This window comes from Hesperophylax consimilis, chromosome 2 (genome assembly GCF_061612785.1).
Source record: "Hesperophylax consimilis isolate HC1 chromosome 2, BYU_Hcon_1.0, whole genome shotgun sequence".
Lineage (NCBI taxonomy): Eukaryota > Metazoa > Arthropoda > Insecta > Trichoptera > Limnephilidae > Hesperophylax > Hesperophylax consimilis.
In genome coordinates this window covers 42687825-42712789 of record NC_142837.1, presented here as the reverse complement: position 1 = coordinate 42712789, position 24965 = coordinate 42687825, and the positions used below count along the sequence as shown (strand labels likewise).

Sequence of the window (24965 nt, the reverse complement as noted above, 5' to 3'; positions counted from 1 at the left end):
TTTTACAATAGGCATGACTATATACAATGTACATGGGGAGATATTTTTGGCACGTAACTCGCATTGGTGTCTTCGTGATTTTCGAATCATTTTACAGAGACAATTTAGAATAATATTAAAATAAAATATATACATTTTTGCACTAACTGTAAATTATTTGAATGTTTTAAATTATAGCATATTATATTTTAAACAATTAAAAATTCAGATCGGTGTGAAAATAAAAGGTTTTTTCGAACGTTAAGATAATGTGCTCCCTTTTTCTTATATTCTGTTCATAGATGGAAAAAAGGACTGTTTAATTGGTTAAACGTATTTTAATAACTCAAAAAAAACATTAAAAAGTTTTTAATGGAAATCCGCAAGGTTCTTTTAATGGTTTTTTTTAGTATTGAAAATGCCTTAATTTTTTTCGTCATAAATTTTTGGGTTATTATGCTGTGTTGCGCTTTTTCTTTAGCCAACTAACGGAGAGCGTTACAGTGTCCGCGATCAGGGCAGATGTGAGGGATGTTGGAAACTGTAAGGCTGTCCGAAACGTTGGCTAAATAAGAAGACAGCGCAACACGATATAATAACACAAAAAAATTATAATGATAAAAAAATTTTTGGCATTGAAAATCTTAAATCACATGTTAAATCTTTTTAAACAATGTTATTATTTTTAGAATATTTTGGAGTAAAAGTTAGAGATTTCTCTGAAAATCTCAAATCAAATCACTTTTGTTGAGAGTTTTTTTTTAATATGATGTACTTCTCTCTTCTCTATGTCACACAAATCTAATTTTGAAGCCTTTTATTATTACGAGAAAAGTTCTTTGAACATGTGAAATGCTTTGCTCAGCAAAAAGCTAGAGCGCAGTGACGAAAGTAAATTATTCTGAAACTAGCACTTTATTAAGAGCGGGAGCCACGGTATAAGTTCAATATTTTCGTACTGCTCAAAGAATCGTCTCAATAGAACGACGGCTCAATTTAACGACGGCTTAATTGAACGACGGTACAAATGAACGACGGTTCAATTGAACGACGGCTTAATTGAACGACGGTACAAATAATGATCGACGGTTCAATTAAACGACGGCTCAATTGAACTAAGGCTCAATTGAACGACGGCTTAATAGAACGACGGTTCAATTAAACGACGGCTCAATTGAACGACGGCTCAATAGAACGACGGTACAAATGATCGAAGGTTCAATTAAACCACGGCTCAATTGAACGACGACTCAATTGAACGACGGCTCAATAGAACGAAGGCTTAATAGAACGACGGCACATTTTAACGACGGCTCAATTGAACAACGGCTCAATTGAATGACGGCTCAATTGAATGACGGCTCAAATGAACGACGATTCAATTTAACAACGGCTCAATTAAACTACGGCTCAATTGAACGACGGCTCAATTGAACGAGAGCCGGGAGCTCAGAGCGTATGAATACTTTGCTCGCCCGATACGGCTTTCTCGATACGGCTCTCCCACTATGGCTCCCCCGATACTGCTCCTAGCTCCCAGCATTGATCAGCAATGATTGTACCACTCTTGGTACCGGTACGCCGCCTCGTACCACAAGAAACATAAGATTCTAGGTAGTTAGTAGGTGTAGGTGTGAGAAGTAATAACAATTAATATTGGATAATTTTAATGGTGTTATTTTTCTAAAATATCTCCTGATAAAAAAAAGAAACCGTTCAATTGAGTCGTGAAAAAGCAAGTCTCAATTGTACGGCTCACTTATGAACGACTCATCGCTATCTGAAACATGCAAGTACTATATTCTCTCGTGGGAAATTTAAACGGTACTCGAGGGGTGATTTGAATTCAACAACCTCCAAATCCTTGCTGGCTTTCAGAGAATGCACTGTCCACCTTCTCCAGGGACCATTGAAGGAGAGATTTGGTATAGTCCTTAAACGTAATAATTATCAAAATTATTCGATAATTTCCTTTCGTAATTCATGTTTTTCAGAGTAGAATTTCTGGCTATCGGAACAATGGCGATAACGACTAACTTGGTTCTTTATTTTCTTGTCTGTTTCCCTGTTTTCCCAGTTCATTGGGCAAAGCTCGGAGCGGCTCAATTCGAAAACTTTTCAAATTTATATGAATTTGCAAACTTTCACGAACATACAATGTACTCTGATCACAGTTGAGTGCGCAATTTCCACACGAAGACAATGTGAAATAAAGCGTGTCGTATCTCTCTAGCTGAATTAAATTAAATAAATTGTTAAAAACTAAGTGAAAACGTTTAGACCCTAAGGCAAACACATGAGTTCTGCTTATTGTGTAGAGTTTAAGCACTTATGAGAAAAGTTCTCAACTGAATGAACATGAAAAACTTATGTTACCCAATTATTCATCCACTTGGCATTTAATCGAGCCCTATTCATGCATATCAAAATTTTAATAACGAAGGCATTTCAATACTCAGAATAATTGATTGAATTTCGTAAATAAATACGAATCAGATTTAGGACGGGTTGTTTCGGAGAATTTGAACAATTCTTCAAATTTCAAAGTTAATTTTTAAGTTCTGTGAAAGATTTTTCAAGTTCTGTTATTATTTTGAGTTTTGGCCAAGCTAGTTGCTTATATTGATGAAATAAACGTTGAAATTTGATAAATTGTTAAAATTCTCTGAAACGAACCATTCTTCGATTTTGGGAGGTGGGTTTGGGTAGCTCCGCTCCGTGAATCATTTATTGGATAACCAATACCTCTGCCATACGTCACCCTAAGTGGTTTGCTACGTTTGGCGATTTAGCAGGGGTGCCCGGGTTCATCGGATGAAGTGTGTTCAGGATGCGCCTGCGAACAAGCTGGTTTGGAGAGACCCTCTGACCTCTCCAACTGGTCTGCTCTTGGGCATACTGATCCCTACATTACGACCCAACCTTCATACTTTCCTTTCCCATACGGGCTTAGAACGCTGTTGATCCGTTGCAGAGGGCATAGCAGTGCGTGTCATGTGTCTTTTCGTGCCTGATACGTTCATAGCACATTCAAGTTACTCCAGATACCATTTAGAACATGGCCTAAGAAGAGGCTATATCATGTTTTATGAAAACAACCACAACTTCTGTACAGCTACAAATTCCCACATCAATCAACCCATTCACAACAATAATAAATCATTTATTGTAGGTCATCGTATCATACAATTCCAAACAATAATTTATCATTTGCCGCCAGTTTGTTGTTAATACGTCTGTGTTGCCAAACTTTCCAGCCAATTCCCCAACCAAACATCATAACGCAGTTTACCATTCTAATAATAATACATTATTATGGATATAGATTTTGGTTAGAGAAGTTGTTTGGGTGTTTGTTTAGTTTTGATGCTATCTATCTTGTTATATTGTGTTTGTGCTCTGACGCGACGCGTTGGACGCTCTCATTGAAGGTATAGAAGTGTGTTGTGAGAGTTGCCGTGCGCCCAAAGTAAGGTCAATTTCTGTAGCTCAACAATAGTGTTTAATATTGAACTAGTTTTGTGATTATTCCACATCCCAATATCCTAGTTAACACAACTGTATTACTTACATTTATATTTATTTCATGTAAAAGCCCACTGGGGCGTAAATAAATAAATAAATTGTCATTTTCCTTGTTCCTAAAAGTCTTACCTGAAAAGAACGGGAGAAAACAGATCCAAGGCATTGATATTAAATTACCATTAAGGCGAAGTTAAATGTTAAATCACTATTTTGATTAATCTTTATAACGAAATGGTGTAGATTATGAATACCAAAAAATGCTTATAAAATGATGAATTGAAGGTTTTCCTATCGTTTCGCTTGAGTAAAATGCAAATAAAAAAATAATATACTCAATAAAAAATCTAAATGTAAACTACTAAAAAAAATATTTTTTCGATAGAAATGTATGAACGCGTAAAGGAAAAAACTTTAAAAAATACAGTATTATAGAAGCTAAGATTATCTGTGATAGTTTCACTTGATATTTTTTTTGCTTTCTTATAAAATTATTTACGAAATAAATAAAAACCAGTTTTGTGCTTGAAATCGAACGTTTCTAGACTCCGTTTGTCAAACGATTTTAATGCCTATTACCTAAAATATAAGGTGTACCAAGAATATACACATTTTTGGCTTTTAGCTTCCTCTTAATACACATAGCCATTGAGAGTGCGTGTTATGTCGTTGCTCGGATCATTAACCTCACGATAAGGCCTATGAACAGTGAAAATTATATCCCTTATTTCAATATTCCCGTAAGGTTGTTTTAAACAGAACCGTGTGAGGAAAATTTTACATAAATGGTGATTGTAATAGGTGTACAGTGTACACCTATACATTGTGTAGACCATTGGAATATTCAAGGAACCAGCAGGACTCAAACCCAATATCATCACCAGGAAGGCTTCCTTTCCTCTCTCCTCGTATTCCTACCGATTGTAAGTCAATCGATTGATCTTCTCTTTTTCGTTTACACATAGTCTATTTTGAACCTTTGACGTCAAACAAATCGCATGTCCACATTATAAGTATTTTGACCGAAGATATTAGAAGAACGAGATGTGCTATGAGCAGTTCATACTGTGTGAAATTGTTTTGGCCAGTGTCGCCGGTTTTGTTCACCAATACTACTGCACACCTTCGCTTACGCTAAGGTATCCGCACTAATACATAGAACAGATTTCTGTGCGTACACGTCCCGATAGTATTCAAAGTACCCTAATTAGGTAGTACTCCGCCCACGGTCCGGCGGCCAACATAGCATATCTCGTTCTTCTAATATCTTTGATTTTGACTTATATCAAGGTTCAATTCTGCAAGGTGGCTTTTTCTGGTAAGTCCATCATCAATGGAAAGGAAAAACATTTTGTATATCTGGTGAAATGTTGTTGTTACCTTCCGAATATATTGAAATTCCCATATAGATCAATACACTGCCTTAAAAATCTCTCCTTTGTCTGGCCTAGAGGCATATTGTTGTATATCCTTTGAAATTTGTACTCGTCGCGTCGTTAGCCAGCGAATCCACCGTGGATTTGCCAGTAGTCCGCATTTGTCTCTATTTTATGGTATTTTAAAGCTTAAAAAATGCTCCTAGTCTACTTAAATATGTATTATATTCGCCTGATAAGAATAACGTATCTTAATATTATTCTAGCTTATCGTTTCGTCATTTGAAAATAAGTCTATTTTATGTTTGAAAAAACCGCGTTTCAAAATTCAACGTCAAATGTCGTAATTACGATTTTCGTATGAAATTTTTTTCTGAACATAGCTGTACCGGAAAAACTACAAAGGAAAGATATATACAGTGTTGATACAATTTACAAACATATAATTTTGTAAAAAAACAAGTAAGTTATTACGAAAATACTGTCACCCGGCGCACGGCGAGCGATTCGCATTTGACCCCTGGCGTACTAAGGAATATTAGCTCGCGGGAGGATGGCCTTCCAAAGGATAAACAAACTTCACGAAACCATTAAGGAAAAAAGGTTAATTCTGTGAAAAATAAAGATAGAACGATTTTAAACAAAGTTTCTGCTCTCTTGTTAAAATATGTATGTAAAGACAGAAAAAATACAAATAAATTAACAATGACAATGAATAGAAATATCAACTTTGTATACGATCAAAGAAAAATTATTCATTAGTTCGTGCGGTTATTAGTCAAACCTAAAAAAAATCGATGCTGGACGGAATCAATTGATCGCGTCAATGGATTAATTAAGACTATGGATCGTGTACACGATTTCTTTCAGTTCTAAGAGCTTAGTTAGTTCACCCCACATTTATTAATAAACCAGTAATTTTGCAAACGAACGACATCACTCATAAAATTCTTCATATTGACAGCTTATCCGACAGATTGGAGACCGCGCTAAAAGTAGCGGCTTTTGACCGTGCTCGCAGATATCGCTATCTGACATTAGGTGACAGATTTTGTGAATATCGTATTACATAACGCTTTATCGATTGTCCGTGCTAGACCTCCAGAGCCATAGGTAATATCTTATATATTATAATATAATATATATAATATATATACAATATCTTCAGGTGAAATTGGTCAAATTTTGACATTGGGCCTAGTATCAGTAAGGTCTTATATATACCGGTCGGTGGCCGAGTTGACATCGCGCTTGGGTCCCACCCAGGCGTAGCGTGTTCAATTCCTCGGCTGGCTAAGTCCTCCATCACAACACAAGCAACATTTTCCGCTTTCTGTGGTGGTAGTAGGAGATTTTCAAATATTGTCAGGTTATTCGTAACCCGGGAATATTTGTCTTTCTTTTTAAAAAAAAAAAAAAAAAAATTTATGTAAATTTGTGACATTAGATTTTGTTAGAACCGTTATAGATCACACTTCTAGGACTTTTCTGTTCGGTGCTTGTTACATTGTGTTTTTGGGACGCGTTTGATGATCCTATTTTGATTTCCCGCATGAATTGTGATGTTTGATTTGTGGTTTTACGATGCCATCATTATTAATAAGTCATTAATAGTTTTACATCGTGTTCACCCGGGTAAGTAATATACGTTCGATAAAAGTTTTATATCTCATATTAATTATTGATTGCATAAATTGGCTTAAAATCCTTGCTAAAAAGAGAGGATAATTTCTGAATTGATCACTGCATTATCCAGAATTCTGAAGTTTTGGGTTTCGTAAAATAATATGTAGTCGCAATATTCTATGCGAATCTGTTTGTGGTTTTATCGTGTACTGTAATCAATCTTTGAAAGAACTATTGGGATAGCTGTGGTTGACAGTTAGAATTGGAAAGGATTCTGACTTCCTTTTCTTGCTAACGATTTGAGGGACACTGCGTGGTAATCGCTGCACAGTATTTCGTAAGAGGTTCGAATTAAACGCACTGAGGGAATACTGCACAGGTTTTTTTAACAGACTGGATATGTCTTAATAATTGTTGAAAATGTCACTGATGTAGGTACTCCACAATGTCAGACATGGGCAAGTAATTGAGTAACAGGTTGGATGGGGAAATGCAGGAACATATTAGATTACAGGGAGTTGCATGTTGTTGCGTCAACAACTATTTATACGCGTATAGTGTAACAACATTATATTTTTCTTAAATATGTGAAAAATAACATATTTGGAGTCTAGTGAAAGTAGACATAACAAATTTGGGGTAAGTTTTTTAGACAGTTGGATGTAGGAAAGAACTGAACTTGAATTGGAATTAAACTTATTTATATTATTAAACGTTGATAAATAACTTAACTCATCATTTTATTAATAAATATCAACCTGTTTCAGGTTTTGGTTCTGACCAATGGTGATTTTAAACCAAATTTAAATGCTGCCACAAAGACATTTTAAAATTTATTGAGGAATTGATTATACTGTCTTTTTGTTGCATCAATCATTATTAATTTATTAATTTATTTTAAACCACTAGCATACGTAATATTGCTTCTTATAATACCATCGAACATAGCTTATACAAGTCTTACAAATGAGTTACGATTTTTATTGTTTCTTGTTTTAATTGCTTTCCCGACCCCCACATAACCTATATCTCTCACTCCCCCAGTGAACGCAATATCATCACTTATTTTTAGTACCTACACGTCCCGAACAACTCTGAAACTAAACTTTGTTTGTTCTGCACGAAGTTTTGTAATATTATGTTGATTAAAGTATGGGATATTATATTTTGCGGCTAAACTTAACCTTAATTAGGGCAATGCAAATTAATCCTGGATATGTTGTTATTACTACGGGAACAAACAACTCTAATGACTTAGAGCGTGGATTTCAAAATTGAAATATTGAAACAGGATTCCAGAATTTGCTGAAAGTATAAACTTTTACGTTATGACTAGTACATTGTTAGGCAGATATAACCGTGATTTGCTGGAGTAACAAAAAAATTTTCCAATCGAAGAATTTTTTGTTTTTGATCAAATGGATATTTCTAAGCCAATAATTGAAATTACTAGAAATGTTGAACTTAGAATATTTTATCAACAAATTTAGATATAATATATCTCTACGCCATCTAGTGGGCAATTTAGCACTATTAAAGTATTTCCTAAAAAAATAAAGTTGGTTGTTTACAGGTGAAAAAAATATAATAAGCGGTAATTTTTGATTGAAGTACTAGTACATTTTGAATTATTTGGCGTTTGGGAATAAACCGTCGTAGCTCAGTGGTCCAGAGCACCTGACCGAACATCAGAACACACGGGTTCAATTCCCGTTGGCGGCATTTATTTTTACTCGGGAGATATTTTCAATTTTTATTATTGCTAATTATTGCTTATAATAATTTGTTATCCTTTGAACCTAGAGTTTTAAACAAAAGAGTTATGTGCAAATTACAAAATTAGAGCTTCCCGTTATCGATTTTTAAACACTTATAACTTTTTGCTGTTAAAATTTCTATTTTACTATTAAGAATATTATTAGTATCGGAGATCGAATAAATAGAAGAATTCGAAAAGGACTTTTTTCCAAATTGATTTTAGACATTTGGTATAGTTTTTCTGTAAAACCGCTTTACTTTTGTTTTCCACTCTCAAGTAATATTGATGAACAAAATTTTATGAGAATGAAAGACAAATATAATGTCTGTTTCTCATGTGCGTAATATTGAAAGCGTTTCATAAATAGAATAAAGAATAATATTGTAGGGGTCCTTCGACTTTTCCAAAGACCGAACAAAGTAACTTATTGCTTACATGGATACCTCATTCGTCGTACATCGAGTAAAGACTCTGATGATTTCAATCAAACGAAGATAGATTAATTTTTATTAACTGCCAACTCCAGACCCTCCAGTGTCACGCATATAGCAATAAATATCAAGGATACAAGATGTACAATATTTGTGCCAGAATTGCGCGTTGGTTTTGGGTTGAAAACTTTGAGAAAACAACAAAATATGCTACTTCGATAAGTAAGTTGTAAATTAATTTCAATACAAAACTTCAATTCGGAAGGCGTGTACCCTTACCGACGCCCCTGGAACTATTTATTGGGTAACCAAGACCTCTGTCACAGCTCATCCCAAGTGATTTGATATGTTTGGTGACTTAGCAGGGATGCTTGATGGGGTGAGATTTGTCCAGGTCTTGACGACAGATGCGTCTGCCCACCAACTGCGTGGTAGGTCGGATCGGAAGAGACTGGAAAAGGGAGACCTCATGAACTTTCCAGCAGGCCTCTCAGGACATCAGAGAGATGGATTCATACATCCGATACTCCTGGATACACTGACTCCCAGATTCCTACTAAACCCTTATACCTTCCCAGAACTTCCTCCCTTTCCTTTCCTAAAAAGACCTTCCACAAAAGATGACATAGGCCCTGAGGGGAATTAATTTTCCTCGGGGCCTCTTGTCTGGAACATGTTTCGAAAATTGACCTTACGACATCGTGATAACGTATTCGAAATTAATTATTCAGGAAAATCGTTCGATAAAGGCCTTCAATCCCGTTTTTAACCGAATCACCAATAATTTGAAGAGGTTCTAAATAAATTAGCAATATTAATTTTTCTCCGAGTACACATTGATCCGATATACAATAAACGATTGACATTTTCACTAAAATAACTGCCTCAGTTTCCGACATTGTCTATTAAATTTAGACACTGTTTGGTATGTCAATCACATTTATTATCCAATTTATTTCTATTTATAATAATAAAACACAAGGATGCTCCGGTCCCAGGCTGCTGTTTATTGTATTCAAAAATTTAAAGAGAACAAAATAGACTAATAATAGCAAATACCCAATAATATTAATAATGCGTCCAACTCCGGTAAAATATTGAAAATATCAATAAGGCTAACAGCTAGAGGTGCTAGTGTAACATGTTGACGTTGACATTCTTTCGATGGCGGCAAATTGAATTTATTTAGTACTTTGTTCTATCTAATTTGGATTTTGAACAATATTGATTCAGTAGATTCTGTGTGTGCAGTTTAAGGATTTAAAAAGAAAAATTTTCATTACAAACATCATAAACGCTTCAAATTTTTTTCAGGTTGCCAAAAAGCATTGACAGGTTAGTCGGTGAAATATACGAGTAATATGTTCTTGATTACGCAAAAAGTGGAAATATTATTTACTAGGTAAAATAAACAAGATTTTTCACATAAAATCACAGTGACCAAATAAAATACAATATCCATTAAAATGTATGGAAATCGAGGCGCACAACTCACGCCGCTAGGAGGCGCTAGTGTGGCATGTTGCCAACAGAATATATGGAAAATGTCAGAAGATGGAGGTATAATAGTTACTATGGTAAAACAGGAATCTACTAGGACCGCTCTATTGAGAAATAAAAGAAACGACTTACTAGGAAAAACAGGAATCTACCATGTCGCTCTTTTGACAAAGAAAAGAAACTGGTCACTATGGAATGCTTTAGAACAAATTTCAAAATCATAATTTTTATTTCGTTCAGACGTTTAAAATTAAACATTGCTGTACTGGACAGGAGTTCGCACAAGACTGTGCATTTGGGCGCCGGGTCCAAACCGTATCATCACCCGATGAGAATGCTCCTTTACGGCCGATAGTGATGATAGTTGTAAAAGTTGATGGCAATCTGCCTCCAGCATCGAATGTTGGACACTGGGTGTGTGTTAGCGGTTTCCTAGTAGGGCCGGCTAGTCTTGAATAGGTAAACACCAGAAAATTTGGATCAGAAGACTAGGCAAGTTGAGGCAGGTGGATGACAGGAGTCACTTGTAGAAAGTAGTAAAACACTTGTTTTGTTGGTAAAGATGAACTGATTTATTTTAATTTATGTCGCTGCTTGTATCCTATTTGGTCGATTTTCACCCGACATTTGGCTGTCGACCGAAAAAGGGTGGCGATTTTACCCACGCTAAATGAGAATACATAAGCCACCGCAAAATGTTTCTTATTCACTTTGTCGGTGGGCTTGCTGAAGGCATACGCTTAAAATTGAGACTTTGCAAAAATTTTGCAAGCTCGCCTGTATTACAATCACATAGTTTTATTACATAATAGTTATAATAATTTGTATCTTGACCACTAGATTTTTAGTTTGTCAAGATACGACAAAAAATTAGATTTTTTTTTTAAAGAAAGTCAAACATTACCGGGTTACGAATAACCTGACAATATTTGAAAATCTCCTACTACCACCACAGTAAGCTGAAAATATTGCTTGTGTTGTGATGGAGGACTTAGCCAGCCGAGGAATTGAACATTCTACGCCTGGGTGGGAGCCAAACGCGATGCCAACTCGGCCACCGACCGGTCATGTTTTTATAATAAAATTTTAAATATGATCTTGAAGCGATCAAATACGTAAAATGGTTATGACAGTATTTTTCGAGGTTCCCAGTAATATAGCGCTCCAAAAGAGGAAAGATTCACTGTGCTACGAGGTTTCTGGATTTTTGTAGAAACAAATATGTAAATTTATGTAAAAAAAATGGTTACTTTGAAATCGTTAAAAAAGGCATTTTAAATATCTGCTCAGTGGTAGTACCTATATCGCAAATCGTTTTTATTTGACTACCGCTGAAGAGATGTACAAGTTAAAACAGGTATTATTAATATATTTGTAAATTTTAGTTAGTGAAATTTGCATACACAAAACTGAACATCGTTCCACTCGGCCGGGGCACGTGTGCGATGCGGTATCGATGCTTTTCGGAGTCAGAAATTTCGGGCAATTTTGGCTGAAATGGACTATGAATGAGCAGTGGCGGGGAGTTATAAAAGTTAACATATTTTTTGAAATGGAAAAATATGGCCAACAACAAAATTAATAATAATAATAATAATTGGATAATTTGTAGAGCGCCGTTTTTGTGAAAAATCACCTCAAGGGCGCTGAGAACAACGTTTGTTACAACTGCGTATCTACAATTTTTTTTACGTGCAATGACAATTTATATGTTTCTGATTCTACAGCCTAGCGCTATCGTTCTAGGTAAAACATTTTGAAAAATTGGCTTCAAAGAAATGCGTTATATTCTTATGTATATCAAGATTAGTGCGAATCGCAATTGTAAATTGAGACAATTTTCTGGAACGGTCCCCATGGAAACACTTTTCTCAAGTTGGCGAAAGCTACGCCATTTTCTTTGACAGTCAACATAAGCCTATTCAACAATTCAAATGTTATGACGTGTTTCCCTTGTAGAGGGCATTCGTCGAGTTTATTGTCGTAGTAAAAACGTAGAGGCTTTGAAACCGTCGTCATTACGAAATATCGCAATACGTTCGTAGAATCTCAAACAAAATGTCATCCAACACAGCAGCGAAAATTCTATGTATTATGTTGTTCAAACAGTTTATTAAATGTTCAAAACATATATTTTTTAGAAAGCAGTTACTTTGCGGTTTGACAAATTAATAAAATTACAAATTTGTTGTTGAAAATTATTATTTATTTAATTCATTGCTTGTAGAAACTAATTAGCGAACATAATAATTAGAGAATAATTCAAAATAATAAAAATTTTGAGGACGGGAATAAGAGTCCGCGAAATTAAAGAAAAAACAAAAAAAAAAGTTATTATTAAATGCCCTGAAAAACGAGGCAACAAAGTCTCACGACATACAATTCAGTCTTGTGAGACATACAATTTTTGATGTGAATACCGCACAAGAGTCTTAAATGCGGGAGCATTTGAGCCAGTGAGATTGTGGCATCCCCAATTGCAGTGTGTTGTGAGAATGAAGGTAGTGAGGAGAAGAAGTAGAAGATGGAGAAGATGAAGGTGAGGAAGTAACAGGCTATTCAGATCTCGTCATTAAACACGGCTAGTAATATAATAATAGCCAAGCAACGTTTCAAAAAACACACCACACGTCATCCGTAAACATAACGTAGGCAACGAGGGAAATTATTTTCTTCAAGGCCACCCGTATGGGGTTAATATTAAAATAAATAAAAAAATAAAAAAAAAAATAAAAAAAAATAAAAAAAAATCCAATGGACTTTTTCACTTGTTGTAATGAATAATTCCAAATATGAAACAATAACTAAATAAGAAAAAGTATTTCATTAATTTACAAACGAATCAGCTTTATTGAAATTAATCCTAAATCTCTGCTTAGTGAACCCAAATTGGAATCTAAATGAATAAAGGCTTCAGGCCGATTCTACTTTAATGAATTTCTAGTATTTTCTCAACACTTTCTATTGTCAGTGGAATCAATACTCGAACATTCTACCCATCTTTACACAGCACAAAACACTGAGACCTAAAATGAAAACGTTGAAAAAATAATTACTAAAAAATAAGTACCGTAAAATGGGGTGACTTGTATTAAAAATAATATAATAATACATACATATTTATGTATTTAGGAAGTATGTTTACGAGAGACATGAAGGCTGACAGTAATATTGAAAAATTGTCGAAAGAAGCAAAGCTAGCAGTCCACAATCGAGTGATGGTACCTACCCCGATGTATGGAAGTGAGACATGGAACTGTCTGAGAAAGGATGAAAGTAGACTGATTGCAATACGAGAAATGAGATCCTCGAGGCGTATGTGTGGTAAGACAATGTATGATCGTGTGAGAAATGTGGAGATCCGCAAAGAGTGCAAGGATAATATAAGCATAATGAGTAAGATTAAGAAAGGGACGCTTAGATGGTTTGGGCATGTAGAGTGAATGAGCGAAGAAAGGAGTGTAAAGAGAATATATGACGCAAATGCGAATGGTAGCAAAAGTTGGGGCCGCCCAAGGAACACATGGAACGAGTCAGATTAATAGAAGAATATGTATGAATGTGAATGAGGAAAGAAGTGTGTGCCAAGACCGGGTTGTTTGGCGGTCCGGCCTCTCCGCCTACCCCTGCGAGGAAACGGATCGTTAGTTAGTTATTTAGATAGTTTGATTATATAAGTTTAATTTAAATGGGTAAATTTCGTAATTGTAGATTGAAGTAGAGTTCAGACATAGAAGAAATGAAATGCTCAACGGAGGGGTTGCAATTTTAGATAAGGCTTGATAGAAAATAAGGTTTTTTTTAGAGATGTAAAAATTTATTTTATCGATCGTACTCTTTCCTTCAAACGTTTTCTTCTTTCGTCCACCTGTTCATACAAAATACAAAACATTCTACTTCAAAGATCCTATCAAAATACGTATTCACTCGGACGCATAAAGCATGATGTAAGAATTCTTGTTTCCAGGGAATTGGAGGAACATCCCATGTTTTCATTGTACAGGTCCAAGTAAATATGGGCTTACGAGAGAAGCGGTTTTCGTGAAAAGTTTAAGGAAACCCTTCAATATCTTACACAAGTTAGGTCCTCCGGAAGGGAGAGACTAATATCAATATTTGTCGTGTAGAGTCTGTGAAGCGAAGATTAGATTCTGCAAAAAGTGGGAACTTTGCCGGAAAATATATAAGTTGTAATGAATATTTGAGTTGTTTGTTGAAAACTTCTTCCAATATACATGAAAATATATTAAGGAACACTGATTCATGATTTGAATTCTTCATCAAGTACTTCATTTAGTACTAAAGCCTGATAAACCCAATGCAAGAAGTCCGAAAACAGGTCTCTTCAACTCTACGCACGGCCTGTATTAATAAAGAACAACAAATCTAACAAAATTCTGTATTACTTTATTGTAAGTAAAAATGTTACGTTTACATCGGGGTTTATTGCATTATACAGTTTCCAACAGTTACAAGAATTCGAAAGGTTAAACCTAAAGATGTTTATTCATGGTTCTTTCTTTGTTTGTTTTACACCTAATTGTAAGACAGTTATTAGTGTCAGGACTATGTTAAGGGTCCGTACACCCCGAGGCTAAACCTGTCGTGCGAGCCCAAGTTTAAAAAAAATAATTTTATAACGTTGCTTTTACGTCCAACAGATGGTGCTGTTTCACATCACAGTTGACATCCATATAATATAGGTATATAAAAAATACACGCGTATTCGAATGCAACGTTATGTCAAAATTTCAAAGCAATCGGTGAAGAACTGTTGGAGATTTAAGATTTTGAACAAACGAACATTCCATTTTTATTTATTTTATTTTTTGAATCCTGTGGGACCACACCTCAGATGGCTGGAAAATTTCTGAAATTTTCCCATAATTTGTGGTGTGGCCCATAGACTGCACCATTGGTAGGGTTGGTAGCCAGTGTTTAAATACGGCCATGGACAGCGTAATCTAATCTGAGAAGATCCGGTGTTAATGTAGACATTGCAACGGCTGTGTAAAAAATAATTAACAAAAAAATAGTGTTTGTATAGAAACGCTGTATCGTACAGAGCTGCTATTATTTTCTACGCAGGGTGTACCAGCACGTACCCGAAAGTAAAAAGGTGCGATGATGTTTTTTTTTCAAGTAAAATCAAAAAAATTATTTTTCTACAACACTGACCTATAGATTTTTTCACTGATAACATTGGTACAAGTCGAAACGGATCACGTAATATGCGCTCTGACCGTATGTTTGGTGCTGCTGGAACGAGACGGAGTACATATCACGTGATGCGCTAGGTTCTACCCAGTGGCGAGGTGTGATGGAAAAATATATATTTTTGTTTAGGATAAATGACGCTACATTTTTAACTCCAAATACGCTCAGGAATCTCTTGACATAGTCTTTCGAGTTCATGCACCCGGTACAATTATGCACTTTTCATAATTACTTAGAAAAAATTAATATCAGGAAAGAAAACGTTGAATTTCACATTCAAACTTTGAAATATTCTACACCGAAAAGATGTTTTTCTCTGACAACTTGTACCATATCAAAAAAAAAAAGATTTTCCTTACTGAAGTTTTGATTACTTTAATCAAACTTCAATAAAAACAAATACAAAAAACTTCTCGACGATAGGCGCAAAACATTTTTACTAAACAAGCTAGCGTTGATTTTCTACAGAATCCGTAAATTATAACATGATTTTATCTCTGGAAAAAGCTAAAACTTTCTCCTAAAAGGGAAGAAAAGTTCATAGATGTTCTCAGGTCAAATCGTAATTAGTAATTTCCCGGAAACGCCTGATTTATAAGGCTCTGAAAATTATGTTCCGAGAGGAAACAGGCGGGATTTTAGTAATATATAACATCTCTCTGTAACATATTAATTCTGTGAAATTGTTCGGGATAAAAGCGAGCAAATTTCTACGAATTTCCAGAATTCAAGCCGGTTACTAAAAGTTATAAGTTAAAAAAAAGTAATATAATTTATATATTCTCTCTAACAACTTTATTGTATTGTTTCATATTCATTTGCTTTCACACAAACGAAGTATTGAATTCCGTAAGTCAAAACTTAAACATTAATTATGTTGACACAACTATTTCCATCTCCCTCTAATAAAATTTTCTGGATTCCCCCACCCAACTTGTTACCCAATTACCTGACCCTGTCTGACAGTGTGAAGTACTTACATCAGTGAAGAACTTATAATGAAGGACTTATTGTACCTAAGCATACAAATAAATATGGACAAAGAACGATAAACTATATGATTCCCACTTGTTTTGATATGTTACCTGCTGAAATTAAAAAATGTGCACAAAACCAACAATTGGTGAACTTACTGAAGCAATTATTTTTTTTAGCTTACAATGATATATTATTCTAAAGACTTTTAAAATTTTCTTTTGCTACATTTCTGTAAAATTTGTAGTATTGTAAAAATGTAACTGTAAATTCACTATAAAAAAAATTATAACGTAAATAACCCGTTAGACAAACTGCCAAAAAGCAGTTTATCGGGACTATTTTTGCCTTATATTTCTAAAGTGTGTAATATACAGGGTGTAGAAGTAAAAAAGGTACATAACTTTTTTTTTAAATTTCAACTTTTAGATGTACTTTTCAGCTACAAACGAAAAATTGCACCGGCGTGTGCGTACTGCATTATTATTGCTTTTGAATCATTTGAAATCAACCGGCCGATCGTAGAACTAACACCCGCTACTCCCCCTTTCCGCGCTTTACAGCTGGTAACAGAATAGCTGTTATTTTTTTACTTTAAAGAAATACTATAAAAAAATACCTCACATGTACTCACTACACATGTGGGTTGTATAACTCGATAATGGGTAAGAGGGCCTGAAGGCCGCCCGTTACGTAATAAGCGATTCATTCATTAATTCTTCTGAAAGCTGATTACTTCAGTGATCGTTTCATGGCGTGAAAAAGAATTTTTAATCAAAATTTACGACAACATCTTACAACATACCTTTCAACGACGGAAACTTCCAAGAATACTTACAGTTGGAAGACACCAACATACTTTCTGTGAAAACCATCGTGTTCAACCCCTTAAGAAGATACCTTACTGTCTGAGGAAACTATTTGGTGAAAAATACTTTTTCACGTTGGGTGTGTACCGGACAGCAGGTGGATGTAATAATAAACAACGTCACCAGTCTCGCGCTCGACAAGCTCACAGCGAATTTATCAGGTAAGTCTGTACCTCCACTAAGGATTTTTAGTAGGTATGTCTTTTTGTATGGAAAAAAAAGTTGGAATTTCGGAAAAATTTATAAATCTTTTTTGCTCCTACCATCATGTAGAATCAACTCTCGAAGTAACTGCACTTTAACCTCGGACACCCTGTATATATAAATTAATGTTTCTTTGTTTATTCTCTTTAGACTCGAAAACTACTGAACCGATTTTGCTTAAAATTTTTAAAGTTTGTTCTCATTAGTTTCAGAAGTGTAGTAAGAGAGTGGTTTGAATGGTATGAACAGTCGGGGACGTCCCATGAAGACTTAAGACTAATGCATAATCTCTGCATTGAAATGAGATACAGCGTCAAATTAAAGTCGACAAAATAAAGTTTTTTAACATTAACAATATGGATTTCAGGAATGAATACAAGAAGTCGCTGCAAAAAAGTCCCAAAACCGCTGTGCCCATATTGTGCCCAGGCGGGCCCTAAGATAATCGGCGATCTGTGAATGGGGTGCGGTGCAGACCACCGATAAAGTGGTTAACGAATGCCCGCTGCATTCATTCCCCAGCGGGATTGATGAGGACCATAGAGCGACGCCTGAAGATCTGGACTGACTCACTAACCTAGATGCTAGAACATAATCTAACATAACCTTGATGTTCCCCTCTGACTCCCCCACCATACGAAAGAAGAAAACTATCCCTTAAAGTTTCGGGGTACGATCGTGGAACACGCTATAAAGTTTAGAATTAATAGAAGGTTTGTACGAACTTTTATACTTGCATGTATATCCCTTTTGCCCTTATGACATGTCGAACCCTTTATCGATAATGCCAAACAACAAAGTGTTTGCCTTCTAAGAAAAATGTTTCTTACCTTATCTCTGGCTTCGATGTCACACTTGGCATGAATCAACATCTGAATCAAGTCGATGTTCCCCCTGCTTGCAGCCCAGTGAATTGGAGCTCGTCCATACTAAAAAATATATAAACAATATATTCAACGATTGAAATCTGTGGACTTGAACAATAAGGCATCTCTTATTTTGGAATAGTTCAATCGATAGTTTTAAGCTATAGTGTTCACGATATAAAATATACTGTCACAGTTATAATGATAGAATAGTGGTACATATATTTAAGTTGAACACAACCTGCCTCACTAGACATTGAACACTGTTAGTGCTGATTTTTTTTGAATATTTACGAGATTTTAATTCGATAACTTTAGCTGCTTTACAATTCAGATAAGTTAACATTAATGCTTTAAGGTTAAACAGGACATGAGGCAAGATTTACATGCCCAATATTCTGGCTAAGCAACTGATCTAATTATAATTTAAGCTAACTTCAAAGCATACAACTTAGGTTAGCGTGTAGACCACCAATCCATTTGATCGTGAAACTTGCTGTATTCATCAATTCAATATACATGTAAATGTCTAGTATAATATCGGCCGAAGAAAAAAAAAAGGATTTTGCATGCCAAAAGACATTTTTAATAATTTTAAATAGAGCAACCAATTTCACGTGGATTTAAAAGTACATAACTTTCCTAATTTCAACGAAAAAATCTTGTTTATTGCTGAGTTTTACCACACAAAACAACCAGTAGAACACACGAGACCATTATATTTATCGATCTAACATATTTTAGAATAAATTATCGAGCTTAAAGTTTTCCTTTGTACATTGCGGTATACTTTTTTTATTTTGTAACTTCTTGTTTATTTGATATTTATTACTATTGCACTTTTAAATGTCTTTTTTAATTTATTTCATACTATTACCTTTAAAATTTTAGCTTTTATCTATTTATTTAACTTTTTACAATACTTTAAATTTTTTTTAGTTTTTTTTTTTTTACTTTTTACTAATTAATTTTACAATTTAAATAATAATTAATTTAAAACTTTTTAAATTCTATAATTAAGTTTTATACTTGTTACTTTCTGTTGTACTTTCATTATTCATATGTACTTATGTTAATTGCATGTCAAGTTGTGCGACACAACATGACGTGCCATTAAAAATTTATGTAAGAAAATAAACATTTTATTTTCTAGTCCTGCCTACTGCAAATTAATAAAGATTTATAAAACAAAAATTTTGATATTTTCGCTACACACCATGCAGTTTAAAAAAGAAAAAAAAATGTTTAACGCTTTTGCTTCGGTACCAAACGGCCATCCAATTTGTGTAAATATTCATAATCCCGCCTTAATAATTATTATAATAAGTAGGTATATCCACTTTGACAGGCTCCAAATCATAATTCATGTTTACATTATTGATTGCGGGCCGTGAATATTCAAAATGCATGTTCATTTTATGTTTCAATGCAAGGATGAAAATATCACAATATTAACTTAATTAACGTAACATTATCGATAATTGTACTTACACAAATGCGATAGAAATAATACACAGTGGAAAAAAACAAGGATTAAAAACAAGACTTACATTATTCCTTGAATTGACGTCACAAGGCTCAGCAAGAATCCTCTTGACCTCATCCGGGTCATTTTTTATGACCGCCTCGTGCAGCAGGAGGTCATTCTTCATGATCTTAGCGTGCAGCTCCTGGCTCCTGCTGGGAGAAGGGGTGGAGGATAGGCGGCTAGGGGAGAGGTCCATGATCTGTGAACAGAAAGGATGTGATATACAAGTCTATAATGATATCATGATGACCACCTCTTGATGAAAGATATCATCTTGAATACCACTTGGTGCAGAAAGATATCACATTGGTGACCACCTAGTGAAGAAACATATTGATGATCATCTCGTGCTGAAAGATATCTTCTTGAAAACTACCCTTTGCAATACGATAGCAACTTGCAGTTGCAGTGCTGAAATATACTTTATTTATGAATACCTCATGCTGAAAGACATCATGTTGAAAACCATCCCGTGCTGAAAGATATCACATTAATTAAAATCACGATCTGAAAGATTCTTAACCTTTTGAAGAATCTTTATGACCACCACTTGCTGAAGGATATCACGGTGACGACAATCACGCACTGAAAGACATCATATTAATAACTACCGAGTGAAGAATATTGATATTATCTTGATGACCACCTCGTGCTGACAAACATCATCTTGACGACCATCCCTTGCTAAAAGTTACCATCTTATGCAGAAAAATATAGTGGATAAAAGTATAAACAAGGCGCTAAGTGCTACAACAGTTAATTTTTCTTTGTAGATAGCATGATGCAAGTTTTTTGACAAAAAAGTCTGTTTGGGTATTTATTTCAAAAGGTTAATAGAGGAAAACCATTTTTAAAAAATACCGTCGGAATAGATTGTATATAAATATTCCGTAGTGTCGTATTTGATTGTAGTTTCAATACCGCCCACGAGATGTCGGTAGAGTGTGTAGATCCAAGTTACTATTATAATCACATAGGTGGCGGTTTTTTCGCTACATGACAGAGACAACATGTCGGCTGTACCCGAATGATTATGAGTACAGTCGACGATATCCTTAGGTAGATAGCTCAATTTGAATAATAATAGTGATAAGAAAAACTGATATTTATTTAGTATATTTACTGATTTAATGTCCGATTTTAGAGAAACGCGTATATGTCCTCGTGTATGTACGCAATTGCCACAAAAATCACGGACAAAGAGACTATCAGGCGAGATTCAGTTCAATCGGATGTCGGGAAGTAGGTTAATTTCCGCTTCCAAGATTTGCATTCATTCACTCTCGTAAGCAAAAGTGAAAATCACATAAATATATATAAAAAGAAGATACACGTATCGATGAAAAATGTCATAACATACACTTTGAGTAAGTTATTCAATAGGAAAGTATATTGTAAGGACAGGAAGTTATTATTTATAATGTTCATGTTGCTATTCGGTCGTTAATGAACCAGAGGATTATACAGAATCTATTACCCTTAAATCCCCTTTATTACTGTGGAAACAACACATTTATAGTGAGGTTTGTTCTCCGGCATTATAGCCCTATTATTTATTAACATCGCTCGTATTTTATGTGTGTTCCGTTCGGTGTTTCTAAAAATAAGTATCTACCCTTTGGCTGTCTATTTTTGTACAACATAAAATTGGTTACAGTAATGACATCACTCTATTTTAGCTAGTTAGAAAGACATACTTCGTGGCAATGCGGTTAGAGTACGCACTTTAAGAAGAATCAGTTTAGTGTTCAAAACCTAGCGCAGGGAAAATGAACATTTTTTAATATATATGCTTTACATAAAAACGTTTCATATTGTAACAATCTGAAGTCCCCGGCGTTGTCCGGGCTTTACGCATAGTTTTTCAAAATCAGAAACAAACAGTAAGTGTCTTTTCATTTTGAACGTCAAATGTGCAAAACGAATACAATTCTGCGTTAGAGGGTGTGTGAAGGGGTTGGGGGGAGGGAGGGGGGTAGTTTTTGGAAATTTCATGTGTACAAAATTTCATCGATCTCAGAACAAAACTGTAGATTTGCTTAAAAAAACAAATCCACAAACACACGCCGTGTAACTCTTCTCCATAGGGTATTGAGAAACGTACTTGACTTACTTTAAGGGGGTGATAGATTTCGCTGTAAGTTCAAGGCGTTTTATATAACTCACATATAAATGTGTGTTTTCATGTTTCAATATATGGCTGTGAAAAAAATAAATTAATTTCTACTACAACACATAAATACATGTCACACTTAATCACGTAACATACAATATCACCCACACACAGTTTTACCTATATCAACTAATGTTATTTATTTATTGTACCTTTTTTCTGTAATTTTTTCTCGGTACTACAATATAAACCACTGTAATCATTTGTAAAATGTGTATTCAAGAATAGACATAAATAAATAAATAACTCTCCTACCTAAGGGGTCAGAACAATTTACGGACGCGCCGTAATAACGCGGCTGTCATTTGACAGAGTGACAGATCACATACAAAGAAATGATATTCCGTGGCAGTTACTCAATTGATCTGACGCCCTCTCCTGAAGAAGATAGTAGCGTAATGTGTCACCCCAACATGTAATACTTACATGCCATGTCTAAATTATGCGCGCATAATAAAGCGTAATGTGTCTAAGGCATTGTATATATAACCTTCTTCCAAGCAATTCACAACCCGAGCAACGCCGGGTGTAATAAATCTTATTGAACCCTAAACATAATGCTATCCAATATCGAGAAATTATTATCAGAGAAATGTTTACGTCGCAAAAGCAACATAAAAAAGCTCTCTTTTAATCAAACAACCCGCCCCGGTTACGAATTTGAAATGAAACTCTTTCAGAAATGCACGCGGCGAGCGAGCAGACGTTATGTTAAATATTTTATTCGCTATCCGCCATTGCTGTACCAGCTTTCCTCGCGCGGCGGCCATTACCGTACGCTCCTACAAATTGGTTTTGTTTTAAATGGACAATACGAGGTCTATTGTTTCAATATCCAGCTGCGGTGGATTCGAGGAATATCGTGAGGGGATTAATATTCAGTAATACGCGAATTAATATTCAGATTCCGAACAATAGTTATTAAACAATGAACGTCTGAAATTGGTTGATTCATCCATAAATTTTCTCCCTTGCTTACCTTTTGACTATCGGCTGTTTTTGAGTTTATAGTCTCTATCGTAAACCCAATAAGAGTAAAGTTAGGCAGTCAAGTTCAAACTTTTATAATAACCTCTAGAATGATTCGTGTCATATACATTTATCATTTATTTATTTATTTATTAACTGACATCGTCCAAATTACAAAATAATAACACGAATAAAGTAAAAAGAAAAAAACAGGAGTAGACAAAGGTACATGAAAGCAAAGACATATGGTAGATATAATATAAGAAAATAAAGTGACAAGTCGAATCAAGTCAAGAATACGCCGTGGGTCAGGACCACAGGACACTTATAATATTCCGTCACTTGTTTAGCGACTGGCAAAATCATTTAGACTTATCCCAAAAAAGTTAAGGTTTTGACTTGAGTTGACCAGTCTACACATTCTGGACAGTGGTGAATAATATCCATAATTTATCCATTATTTAAGTAATACCATTCCTTAAAAAATAATATGGAAATATATGAAACTGTTTACTGTTGTTTAAAGCCAATTGTTCTGTAATTACTCTATTGTAAAAGCCATTTTATGGCGTTTAAATAAATAAATAATACAAGATAAAATATCAATTATTGAGATTAAAAATAATTTAGTTCAGTTAAGATATCTTTTTTAATTCGAGTATAGCATAAGAGTCTCAACTGCTCCCGACCGTCTGGAGCCAGTTAAATTATTGCATCCCCAATTGGGGTATTTAATAAGGCTGAAGGTATTGGGGAAGACGAAGGAGTTTAGTAAGAGGAAGGTGAGGAAGTACCAGAATATTCCGATAAATCCCCTCAAACGATAAAACTCCACAAACGGATTCCAATCATTAGAGTACTTGCGTCAGGTAGGTATGCTGTCCTTGTTCTACCGGTATTACAATGGAAGATGCTTTAAGAAATAGCGTCATAGATAATAAATAGATTCACGGTTGAAAATTGTCACACTAGAGCGGGTCGCTTCTACGACTCTTTCTTTAGTTCAACAACTCGGCTGTGGAACGATCTGTTGTATTTCCTCTCTCTTACAACATGGGTCTCTTCAAGACCCATGTTCACTCCTTCATCTACTCAAATAGACCCTCCACACAGCATCCCAAAAGATCACATATGCTCTGATGGAAATCATTTACCTCAGAGCAGTCCGTGTGGAATTAATGTAAAAAAATATTTTAAATTAATGAATAATAAATATAAAAATTTTGCCCACGCCGGGGTTTTAACCCGCGAACTCCGGATTCGTGACCAATGATCGAAATCACTATAATAGTAACTATTCCCACATTTAGTGATGTCAGAATTATTTATAGTTTTAGTTGTTTGATTTTAAGGTGAAATGAATGTTGATTTTATGAAAACCTTTTTTAGTTTGTAAAGGATATTGTTTGGGAAAATTTTCGTTTGCAAAAGCCTAGACTAAGTAGAATATGAATCCGCGCCCGAGGCAGAATAACAATTCTAAATATAAATGTTTTCATTATCCTTAAATGAAAATTACTTTGTGAAGTTCTACTCAAATAATTAAACATTACCAAATCAAATGAAAAAATATTTATTGAAGTAAATCAAAAGCGAAAATGTTTATTGTAATATTTTCACGAACCATCGGATAATTTTTAAGCTGTTTCATTTTATTGAAATAACTCCTTTTAATAACTTTAAAAGGTTTTGACCCTTCAATCCACCATTGAAGAAGAAGATAAAACTGATAAATCTAAACAAAACATGAAATAGAAAAGGACGTAGAAAAATTGGCACCTAATTATTCTCGTAGATCTCATGCTTCAAATTCTAAATTAAAAATATTAACTACAATTATTTGTTTTTTTTTTTTAATGGTCGAGTGGTTAAAGGCGTTGTCCCGTTAAGACAGAGATCCTGTGTTCGATTCCTTGTTTGAGATCGTTACCTATTTATTTTTCTGTCTTGTTCTATTCATGTTTAATTTGG

General features: G+C 34.6%; 1 protein-coding gene across 1 annotated transcript in view; it reads right to left on the bottom strand.

Moving 5' to 3' along the window:
• The window catches only part of LOC149426029 (uncharacterized), a 218530-nt gene that overhangs the window by 99413 nt on the left and 94152 nt on the right, over positions 1-24965 (bottom strand). The window contains exons 2-3 of the mRNA XM_089644152.1: positions 19875-20051; positions 18289-18387 (exon numbers count right to left, since the gene is read on the bottom strand). Coding sequence (XP_089500278.1) covers positions 18289-18387; positions 19875-20048 — 273 coding nt within the window. The 5' untranslated portion in view covers positions 20049-20051. The remainder of the gene's footprint in view (positions 1-18288; positions 18388-19874; positions 20052-24965) is intronic.